This window comes from Ruditapes philippinarum, unplaced genomic scaffold (assembly GCF_026571515.1).
Source record: "Ruditapes philippinarum isolate M1 unplaced genomic scaffold, ASM2657151v2 ctg1386_1_1_1_1, whole genome shotgun sequence".
Classification (NCBI taxonomy): domain Eukaryota; kingdom Metazoa; phylum Mollusca; class Bivalvia; order Venerida; family Veneridae; genus Ruditapes; species Ruditapes philippinarum.
In genome coordinates this window covers 148275-161007 of record NW_026862840.1, presented here as the reverse complement: position 1 = coordinate 161007, position 12733 = coordinate 148275, and the positions used below count along the sequence as shown (strand labels likewise).

At 31.6% G+C, this 12733-nt stretch overlaps 1 protein-coding gene across 1 annotated transcript in view; it reads right to left on the bottom strand.

Annotated features, from left to right (window-relative positions):
- Window positions 1–5908: 5908 nt before the first annotated feature.
- LOC132720370 (transportin-1-like) overlaps window positions 5909–12733 on the bottom strand; it is a 28154-nt gene continuing 21329 nt past the window's right edge. Inside the window, exons 20-22 of the mRNA XM_060704498.1 lie at window positions 9270–9444; window positions 8790–8914; window positions 5909–8375 (exon numbers count right to left, since the gene is read on the bottom strand). Coding sequence (XP_060560481.1) covers window positions 8807–8914; window positions 9270–9444 — 283 coding nt within the window. The 3' untranslated portion in view covers window positions 5909–8375; window positions 8790–8806. The remainder of the gene's footprint in view (window positions 8376–8789; window positions 8915–9269; window positions 9445–12733) is intronic.

Sequence of the window (12733 nt, the reverse complement as noted above, 5' to 3'; positions counted from 1 at the left end):
CCTGGGATCAAAATTTGCCCCCAGGGGTCATTGTTTTTCCCTTGATGAATATTGTAAACACTTCAAAAATCTTCATTTAAAAAACCCTAAGAGCTAGAGCTAAGATAAATAGCATGAAACATCTTCTAATGAGTGTCTACCAAGTTTGTTCAAATAAGGGCCCCCGGGTAAAAATTGGCCCAGCCCCTGGGTCATTGATTTTCCTTATATGTGTATAGTAAAAACTTAAAAAAATTTCTTTAAAAAAAACCCCAAAGAGCTAGAGTTAAGATACTAAGCATGAAATATCTTCTAGTGAGTGTCTACCAAGTTTGTTCAAATAAAAGCCCTTGGGTCAAATTGGCCCCTGCCGGGTGGGAGGTCATTATTTTGCCCTATATTTGTATAGTAAAAACTTAAAAAAATTCTTGTAAAAACCCCATGAGCTAGATCTTAGATATTTATTATGTAACACATTCTAATAGGTGTTTACCAAGTTTGTTCAAATAAAAGCCCCTGGGTCAAAATTGGCCCCGCCCTGGGGCCTATATACAGGTGAGCGATCTCAGGGCCATCATGTTTTTTTAATGTTTTTCATTGTAAAATATTACTTAAGAATATTAAATTTTTGTTAACCTGCATTAATCATTTATTGTCATTCACAAATCATTCTCAAAATGCTGTAGAATAGATATTTTTGTGTTGTAATTTTTGTTGTCAGCTATGTTACATCAAATAATGATACCTTTTTAGGTGCTATTTTATCATTTTAAATGAATAAACTTTAAATTTTATCAGTTTTTATCTTGTTTTCTTTTAAAGATACTTTTTATACGTCCGTTTGAAAAACTGGTCGTATTATAGTTTCCCCCCTGGCAGCATCCAATTTTGTCCGAAGCATATCTCCTACACGCATAAAGGAATTTTAATTAAACTTCATAGAAATATTCACCACTATGTATAATGAGAAGCAGTGTCACATGCATGAACCAGGTCTCTTGGTCAAAGTCACTAAAGATGATAAAATATAGAGATTTTTTCAGAGCATATCTCCTACACACATGGTGTGATTCTAATGAAACTTCATAGAAATGTTCAACACTATGAGAAGCAGTGTCACATGCAGGAACCAGGTCTCTAGGTTAAAATCACACTTCGAGGTCATTGAAAAATGTTTGTTTGGAGCAAAACTTATACATTCTTTGGGGGATTTTAATGTAATTTAGCACAAATGTTCACCATTGTGAGGCTAAGTTTTGCATGCATAATCCAGGGTCTTGCTTCCAAAGTCTATTCACATAGAGGTCAAAGTTAAGATAAAACAGATGTGTACAGGGACCATTTAGTCATTATTTATTGATGAATTGTAACACAAATGATAACTATTCATTTCTGAAGAAAATCTGGGACTTCAAGAAGTATTTTAAGTTCCAGAGAAATGTAGATATCTTCATGTGACATCTGTTGAAAAGAGATTTGATGGAAGATGCTACCTGGACAGATTCCCTGTGTTTACTAGCATGAGAATGATTATAGAACTATTCTGGTATGACTAAATAACAACAAGACCATTTAAAGTAACACAATGTTTCTTTTTATTATTTCATGCCTGCAGGTTAAAACTATATATATGTACAGCTGTATGTGAAATGTGGGAAACAATGTCTGATTATTTAACTTAACTAGAAGATAACTGATATGTTTTACCTATTCTAAACAAATACAATACAGGATGTGTCTAAAGTTTACCAACACTGAATCTTTCATTTCTTTATGGTATACATTATTCATTGAAATGAGGAATAAATGTTCTTCCATTTTTTTTTCATTTGCCAAAATATAATAAAAATCTTTATTCCTGAAGGGTATTTTAATGTTGTAATTAAAATGAATTTCATTATCAATTATGGCCAATCAATTAAGGCCAATAAGGTGCTTATTTTTTCATGCCTCTCTTCTAGATAAAACTTATTTGCTACACTTCTAATACATTACAGTAAAGATTTTTACACACATCCTGTACCTTATAACCTGTAAATAAAAGTTATTTTTTATGTATCAGAAAATAAAGAAAAATCTACCAAATAAACATTTTTTCTTCCTTAATTGGTTTTAACAAATATCAAAGAAAAAACAAGATTATTGTAGAGGTTTTTCTATATTTCTAAGAGTCAGGTGTATACATCGATGCTTATTTTCACGGTAAGTATAACCACTAGAACAAACTGTAAGTATAACCACTAGAACAAACCACTAGAACAAACTATCTCCAGATTATTTGTAAGAATGTAAAAAAAATCCTGCTTACGTACCACTATTAAAACCTTTTAAAATAAACCTACAATTTTTATGACAATGTCTAATAACTACTGGCAATAAAGATTCATACATAAATAAACATATTACTATTACAAAGAAAAAACTGTTGCTTTTCTTTTTAAAACAATTGTATATAATTTCTATTGTAAGCCATTATGGTCAGAGCACTATTTATGTTATTTAGTTAGACCAGAAATAAGCCGACAATATACTGATTATGTTTGTATGTTATTACATTAATTCACTGCTAGATTTCAAAATTCTTGCCCACTTTAATGTATGTTCACTTTCAGATTATTATTAATTCTTTCAAAATGTTAACTTTAGAAAACAGCTTCGTACTTAAAAATTGTAGCATGGTTATTAACTGTATAATTCACTGAATAAAAAAAACTTATTCATAAAACTGAGTGATACTAACAACAGTTTAATATATATTTGTAAATAGGAATAATGATGATTCAAAGTTTTTCAATTTGTTTACTGAATTATAACTATTACATGTCCTTAAATTTTGAACATTTATTTTGTTTTACCTGTAAAAAGATACAGTCCATATTTACTATTGTTTTACTATGAATCAATATACCTGTAAATGTGAACATTTTAAAATCTAGAAAATAAACTGTAATCTAATATTGTATAATTATAAGAACTGAGAAATCCCTTCATTACCTACATCCCTCAAATTAAAATTCCAAGTCTTACAAAAGAAAAACTATTGATAAAAACATAACAACATTGGTGTGTACGTAGAAAAAAAAAAACAATGCAAAAACAAGAAATATGACATGTGTACATATACCATTTACTGGGTCAGAATCCCAGCAACATTAAAATTGTTGAAATAAGCACGAGTCCAACAGGGGGAACAAAACCTATAAAAAATTTACAGAGGTCGTAAAAATTCCAGATTTCCAGTGAAAACTGCTAAATTACTAGCCTAGCTTGCTTACAAGTTTTAATCCTTATAATTATGACTTAACAGTCATTTTTAATTAATTTTTTTAATCCCCCCAAAAAAATGTTGCCTACATGAACGTTGAAAGTATCAGTATGTTGTATTTAAATAATAATTTTGTTACGTTTTGCAATCACACTAGGTGATATGGAAACATTCCAGCTTTACTGGTGGAGGAAGACTTCAGATGCCTCTCAGAGCATTATTTCTGGCAGGAGATGGCGCACTTAGGTAGAATTAAAATAACAATTAGTCCCTCCTGACATCAGTTTAAACAAGTTGTTTTATAGTAAGTTTGGGTAATATAGCACTAAATTTCAAAGAGGAAATAGATAAAATTCAAAATAGACAAAGTTCTCTGATTAGAACATCTTTCAATGGACCTTTCAATGAAGAAAGAGCTCTTTCGGACTAGTAGTAAATGGTATAGTTCACAAATTCACAATAATAAATCACACTAGAATTAATCACAGCTTCAACAATATCCCTATGTATCACAACAAACAACATTTAACATTATCTGTGTGGCCTTTATCTGCTAAAAAAAAAGTTTACTACCATTTTTTTTCTATATAGCAATCTATGTCTTCTTTTAGTCATCTTTTTCTTGATATAGACAGTATTCCTATCTTTCACTGTTCTTTCCCATTTAAATTATGCTAGAAATATCACACAATTGGTACTTAACAGTTTTATTTCCTATAAGGTCCCAATGTTTTGCCCCCAGTAAAGTCCTGAAACCCTAATTAAAGTCAAATCCCCCCCCCCCCCATTAAAAAATAGTCTAAACTAAAAACTAAATTCGGATGAAGATTACACTTGTCAAAACAAAATTAAACCAACCCCTCTGTTTATTATTCCACTTATGTATATCGCTTCCATCCCTTTTCTTGAAAGTAAAACATATATGAATATCAAATATTACTGGGAAAATAATTTTGTGTAGATTTATTTCAATATTAACAGACTCTAATTTAAAATGCAAATGGCAACTTGTTGTTGTTGTCAAGTATTACATCATACTCAGTATAGGTCATATGCTGACTTTCCAGCTTTACTGGTGGTAGGAGACCTCAGGTGCCCATCAGTGCATTATTACAGACACGAACAGGCACCCAAGTAGAACCCACTCGTGACATACTTATGCTAAAGCCAGACTAGCTACCACATTCTTGAAATCTCACTGGACTCTTTTGGTGCCAGCTTGTTAATTGGAACTTATTTGATATTGAATCCCCTCCCATTTACAATAATCAGTTCCAATTTCAAGTTTATCTATACTTATTCACATACATAGACATTGTGAAATTTTTTTTTAGATATCAATGTACCTATGTAAGGTGTTACATTAAAGGAACTCCACTGTGATCCAAAAGCCTAAAACATTAAATTTGAATTTCTTACATAGATCAGCTAAGAAACATATGCAAAAGATAATTAAGAAATTACTTGAAAATATTATTTCTGCGCTATTATTAGCCTGGTTTGACAATTGCAGTTCATTTTTTTACAATAAGAATAATTATTCTGGAAAAAAACATTTGAGCAAATGATCTAAATTTTTGCATGCAAGTTATTTGACTAGAACTACATCAAATAGAACATTAATCTGGATAGTCATGTCGAAAAGCCTCAGTGGAGTCCCTTCAATATTTTGTCACCAAATGAACACTACAGCACTTTGCTAACTGTCAAGTACCATTTGAAATATAAGATTGGTGTTGAGAGGGTGACAGGAATATGATTTTTTTGAATTTTAACAAAACAGTTACACGATATTTGTCACAATATAATATTAAAAAAAAAAATGCCATGGACACACAAAAAGGAAGTATAAAGAAAAACAACAACATGGTTTTACTCCGAGCTCCTTCAACAATATGGTGTATGCATGTTACAATATACAAACTGAAGTTATGAATAAAATTCACATCACTGTAACACTATTCTTTTTTTAATTCGAGCAGGTTTGATAACAAACAATTTTGAAGAGATTTTCAACCTTTTATTTTCAGTTTACTGAATGAACCCCACCCCCCCCCCCCCCCACCAGCATATTTCACTTAAATGCACTTTTTATTGTTAAAGATGAAATTAATCTTAATGAAATAACTCCCATTTCTCTTTTACTTCAAACAACAGAACTTCTTTCACTTAATTAATACCGAAATAATCGCAAAAGTAACTTTGAAAATTAAAAGAAAGAATTGAAGATAAAGAAGTAAAATAAATTGGAGAAATTATTAAAATTCAGTATATAGAGGATATTGAATGAGTGTAAATTCATTACTGAATTTATTGCACGAGTTGAATAAAATTATATTATGCGAGCCTCTGGCGAGCATAATATTATTTTATTCAACGAGTGCAATAAATTCAGTAATGAATTTACACGAATTTAATATTCTATTTATCACATACCCAAAATAAAGACCGTTTAAAGTGAAATAAGTCATTTTTCATTGACGCGTCTATAGTATAACGCTAACATTTAGCGCGTCTTTACACTATGTTTGTATAACGCTAATGACGTCACGTCAAAATATATGCACGGCCGTGCAAAATACCATATTTACGGAGTCGCAAATCGGCACGGGTGTGTGATAAAACAATGTACCTTTTTATAGTATCATTGAATGTCCGTGATGCATCATCTAGACTTAACCTATTTTCATTGACAAAATTAATTTTTCTTCCCCAAAGTTGAAAATGGACAGTTCCAAAAATGGAAGATGGTGAAGTCCATTAAAGAAAGACAGCAATTAAAGGTCATCAGTTCTTGTGTGATAAAATTATGATCGAAATGTTGGAGCTCAGAGAACAAACCAGTATAAAATCTATAAATAAAGCCAACCCTTTGTCAAATTATATACATAAGATACATTAAAAACTTGAAAAAATCTATACTGCTTTTAGACTTGTGATTCTGAAATATTTTAATTTTTTTTTTCAAAAATAATACAAATCTTTTTTTTTAAGTCGAGATTTTTTAATATAAAAGTGCCATCAGTACAAAAGAAAACTGCAAATAACTTTTAACAATTAAAAAAAAAACACAACACAACAAGTACAAATTCCTATTTACTTACACCTCTGTCCTTAATCTCAATTAAATCAATTCATACAATATCATATAAAATTTGCACGGAAAAAAAAAATGTGAACCACCAACAAAGATACAAGACTTGCTTGTCCTATAAAGAACAAGGAAAACTCAAACGTGCTGACCACTGCGCCTCTCACCACCCCATGTTAACATGGCAAGTGGTCGCACCACATCTCGCGTTGCGTACAATAAGAAATGGAACCTCAACATAGACGTCACATGGTATACAGGGAGAGCAGTAAGCGAAACTGTATTGAAAAAACTGAATTACTGATAATAACAATTGGCTTTTTGTTTTTTAACTTTGAATATTTATTATCTTTGTTACTGTTTGCATGGTCACAGAATAAAACCAAAGGCAAACAACTGAAGTATATACATGTACATGTTGAATGGAATAATATGGTATGGTAGTACAATACAATATTATAGACAGATTCTTAAGTTGAAAGGTGCGATAACTAAAAACACCCCACTTTACAAAACATGTAAACATGGTACTGGTAAGAATTAGTATTATTTCAAATTCATATTTTCTCATATCATATCAAACAAAATCTTCAAATAACCTTGTACATGTCAAATGATAATGTTGACATATCCTTTACAAAATGCATCAAGTTGGAAAAAGGCTTTATACGGATTTCTTTTGAAAAGTTGACAGGAAAAAAAAACAGGTACGAGTGTAAAATAGTTCAATGAAACATAATATATCAATACCATCTGTCAAAAAACAATCCTTTCAAAGAACAAGATAATTGTAGAACATACAATTTTTTTTTTTCTGAGGCATTATAGTATAACTCGAAGCTGGGTATATATGTGTACATACATGTGTATTGGTATAATAGACAGCAATACAAACATACATGTACTGTAGAAATGTACAAGTGAGCTACATAAGATTTTCCTATACATGAGTTGAGCACTATGGATACATTTATTATCTATATCGTCAGAAAACTGGTGGAGTGCAAAATGAGATTAATGAAGTTAAAATTCTTAACAAATATTGACATTCGAGTTCAGCCAAATGCTATTACATTAAAGTAATTTACTCTTGCATCAACATAATTTGATTGCTGACAAGTTTAACAATATTCCGTTTTAAATAATTCTACATCACTTTGTTTATTTTTTTGAGTTTTGTTTTCAAGTCACCGTCACAATGTTCAGGTCATATGGCAACTTTCAAATTACTCTCAAGTAAACTCAAAGATTTTACACAAATGTATCCATTGTACAACAAAAAACCATTTTCAAAGAAGATACTTAACTGATGTGAACTTTAACCCTGACCCTTAATGTCCCAAAATTATTTCCCATTAAAAAAAAAAATCGCGGATTAACCCATCGCGTGAACATGTTTTATCTTATTAAGTAAGAAAGAACCCTCGCGTGAACCTCCCAAGCGCGAAGTCACATCAACGAATTATCTCCTAAGGAAAATGGTACAAAAATGACTTATTCAAAGAGACTATTATTCTGAAATGACGTTTGAAAAAAAATTATGCAAGCTTATCGATTCAAGCCCGTTTTTATCTATTTCCAGTTAATACTTTTTATCCAAAGCTGTTCAATGTATTGTATCCAAAGCTGTCAGATTCTCTTGTAACTGTAAGAACTGTATATATATTATCTCTGGAGTAAAAAGTCTTTATTTTTCATATGTGAACGAGGCTTTCTCTTTCATATTATAGGTCTTTTCTTAACCATTCATTCCTCCTCAGTGAAGAGTGAGCCAACGGATGATTCTCAGTTTATGATGGTAAAAAAAAATGGTTCCCACCCTGTGACGCGTCCCACCCATGCGCGAAGTTAAGTAATGACGGTTCCGCGAGAATACCGCCTTATCCCTTGGAGCTAAGTAGCAACAGAGGCCCTTCCCTCTGCTCCCTCCCGCCCTCCCTACGCGATGACCGACCCTCTAGGACCCAATGTAGGCTTTACTGGAGTGAAACCCTCCCGCCTCCCGCCCAATTAAGAGGATGCCCAGAAATACCCCAAGACCTGAAACAAAGAAAAAGAAAATGTGTTACACAGAAAATTTCATAAAAGATAAAAGTACAAAAGAAAGAAAATTATTTTCAACATATCTTATCAATTTGAAAAACACTTTGCCATCATTATGATTTCATTATATATATCATTACTGTATTCAATTCCATTTATCCCACAAAACTCAACCACTAACTTTAAAGATGCAATGATTTTCTGGACCAAGGTGCATCATGCATGTCAAACTATTTCTGTCATGTACCAGGAAAGAAAGACATGTGTTTTATCATGCCAATAGATATTTACCAACTGGGGAATTAACCCACAATCTCATTCAGGACCTTTTACAAATAGCCTGTCAAGTATTGAACATCTAATAACTTTACTTATCAAACTCCAAAAATAAATCTTGTATTACAAACCTACCATTATATAAGAAGGGGTCACACCCCATATTGGACAGCAAGCCGCTCTCGTAGAGGTACTGGGAATTGATCTGAAAATTTCTTCCAATTCTCTTCTCCAACCTGATCCTTGAATCCATGCAAGATCTGAAAATTTAACATAAAACATTAAACTTTACTAAGTATTTAAGTGTTCTACATCGTCTATTTCCTTGAAATGGGCAATTTAATAAAAGAAACAAGTCAATAACAAATAATCAGAAACAAAGGTATTTGGTTAAGAAAAACGAGGTATTAAAACAAATTGTATTTGTTGTTTAATAGGCTTTAGACCGGTAATTCATATAAAATAATTTATAATTCAGTGGATATTAGAATGTGACAGGCCAATAGTGTAAAGTCTGGTCCGAGACCGACTGCATGGACATACAGGGCAGGCCTCGACTCTAAGCTAGTCCCACGTCTCTTAGATTTGCTGATAGCACTTAAAGGGATAAAATACCTTGTAGAACATTTCTTTGAGGTCTTGTTTGGGATGTACCCAAGAGGCAACAGCATCGCAGAAAAATATAAAGTCCTGTACGACACCTCCTGGGTTTACGCTGATCATGTGACACACTCCACGGAAAGCCGAGTCCTTCTCCTCATTGTCCCGTATATTACGTAGTGACGTACACCTGTCAATAAAATTTCATTTTTTTAATATGTAAATACATGCGAAACTACACATACAGGAATATAAGATTAGTGCTTCTCTCAAAGGAAGTAACCTATCACTGCAGTTTCAAAATATAATTTTGGAATATCTACATCAACATAATGAGCTATCAGTTAATCAACTTTGTTTTGATACTTTAAATACATGGAAGATAGAAAAGGGAACATGTTTTTTGTTAATTTGCAATTAATTCTTCCCATCATTTACAAGATTTTTAAATAATAATATTAATTTTAATTGTATAGAGTTCTGGGCCAATTTTTAACAAAATTGCAGTTATTTCAATAGCAAGCTCAGTGAAATCACTTAAACAAGTATTAAATGGCATCAAATATAAAATGAGCTTTAATTAGAAATAAGAAGATACTCTTTAAAATAGTAGATATTAAATGCAAATTGCCTTAAAATTCAAAGTGGTTTTATCTAAATACAGGATTCAAAAATCTTTATAAGTTTTCGGTTGAAACAGTTGTGCTAAAGAACTTGTCAGCAGTTTTGACCTTGTTACAATTATTTCTTCTACTGTAACATACGATTTTTCTTCACAACATTTGAATTACCACATGTGCGACACCACAAAACTTGTACAGAATGTGGCTTACAAAGTACAATGTACATGCTTGAATATTTACATTTTTCATATATGTATACATTTCCTTCAAATAAATGGATTTTACGAATGACTTATATTAAATTTGTATATATCTTATTTTTACAAGGTGCAAAGATAAATAATGTTTTTTATTAACAAATACACATTGCATACCTTTAATTCTCAATATTCTTAATTTATGTGATCTGGATTTGCCCCGATTAGAATTTGGAACAGTCCATTAAAAGTTTGAGGAATTTTAGTATCAAAATACAAAATTTGAGCTAGTTAGCCTACCAAAAATATGGAGCCTGGTCAATCTGAACAGATGTGCAGGCTGGCCCGGTTCTATACTGGTGGCAAAGGTTAATCACTGTTGGTTCCAGCAGGTAAAGGGTCATGTACTCTTGATTTAACCATTAAGAAATCAGTTTCCGATTAACTACTTAAAACAATCATCAAAATGAGCATCATATGTAAGATTTCCATTGAACAGGGACTTGTGGTTGATTAAATCTACATATACAATGACCAAAACAAATATTTTCTCTTGCTCTGCTGAAACTCAGTGATTAGCCTTTGCCACCAGTATAGAGACAGCATCCAGTATTACCACGATCTATACTGTTGGCCAAGTAACTCTATACTTTGATATCCAAAAAATTAATAATGGGACTATTTTCAAACAAGAGGGCCATGATGGCCCTGAGGTCGCTCACCTGTATATAGGTCCCTGGAGCTGGGCCATTTTAAACCCCAGGGCTTTTATTTGAACAAACTTTGTAGACACTCACTAGAAGATGTTTCATGCTTGATATATAAACTCTAGCTATTTGGGTTTTTTCAAAAAGATTTTTAAGTTTTTGCTTTACACAAATAAGGAAAATCAATGAGCCCCGGGCGGGGCCAATTTTAACCCCAAGGCTTTTATGAGAACAAACTTTGTAGACACTCACTAGAAGATGTTTCATGCTTAATATCTAAACTCTAGCTATTTGGGTTTTTTCAAAGAAGATTTTTAAGTTTTTGCTTTACACATATAAGGAAATTCAACTTGGTAGACAACCATTAGAACATGTTTCATGCTAAATATCTTAGCTCTAGCTCTTTGGGTTCTTTAAAAGAAGATTTTTTAAGTTTTTACTATATGCATAAAGGGAGAATCAATGACCCCCTGGGGCGGGGCCAATTTTAACCCCAGGGCTTTTATTTGAACAAACTTGGTAGACACTCACTAGATGTTTCATGCCAAATATCTAAGCTCTAGCTCTTTGGGTTTTTTAAAAGAAGATTTTTTATGTTTTTACTATATACATATAGGGAAAATCAATGACCCCAGGGCTTTTATTTGAACAAAATTGGTAGACACTCACTAGAAGATGTTTCATGCCAAATATCTAAGCTCTAGCTCTTTGTGTTTTTTTTAAAAGAAGAAATTTAAAGTTTTTTCTCCAGAGTTGTGCATGGAATTAAATTCTTTGAACAATTTTTAAAGGTGACCACCAAAGGAACATTTCTGGGAAGTTTGGATGAAATTGGCTTAGTGGTTTATGAGGAGATGTCATTTAAAGTAAAAGTTTACGGACGGACGGACGCCGGATGAAAAGCGATCTTTTGTAAAAGCTCACCCTGTCACTTTGTGACAGGTGAGCTAAAAATGGAAGCCGGTTAGATTAAGTTAAGAAATTCAAGAGTTAACGGACCAGAAAAAAAGAATATAAACAAAGTGATTTATTACTGGCCATAAAAAATTTTTTTATCTAACAGACTGAAATGCAAATTCCTAAAGTATCAGTATCAAACCGGACCTGTCATTTTTAATACTATTAATTTACACATAAATTTTATAGAAACAATTTAAAGGCATCATTCAGAATAAACTATCTCACTGCCATGTGTATTTGTTAGCAAAAATCTAACTTTTGTTGTAAAATATGTACAAATTTAGCAAACATAAAATTACCAGCAAAAACAGACCAACTTATTAAGATTTGATAATATAAAAGTGGATGCTTCAATAATTATTAATCTGCAATCCTAACAAAAATATATCTTTGATTTTTCTACTTCATTTCAAGACAACAGAACCTTGCCTTTCCTACTTCATTTAAACAGAACCAATGCTTAAAATGCAAATTAATTATTCCATACTGACTTCCGATATTTTTTTTCTATAAAAGATAATATGTAGATTCCTTTAAAAAAATGTATCTTTTCCCCACTAGTATCAATAAGGTCAACCATTATTATTTCCTCAACTGATTTTGATGAGTAAATCAGTCTGGCTTTGTATTTGGGATTTGTCTACTAAAAATACTCTGAGTGACATTGTAGACAGCAAATAATTCTAACAGCCAACTGTACAGTTTTGTATTTAAAGTACCGTTAAATGGGGCTTTTAAGAAAACATGGATGGGGTTTTTTATTTTTTATATATTTTTTTTGTATTTTTTTAAACTATATAAAGATAATTAATAAAGTTCTGTAGTCTTTTCAAATTAATCTATTATCTTATTGAATAAATAAACAGCATGTCTTCAAAAAGGCTCATTTTTACATAAATATTCCATTAATTTTGAGTCAACACCTACAACATTCTCAAATTAACTTGAGAACAAGTTTCTTGCCTCCATAGCGAAAAATAGTTATTGAGGAC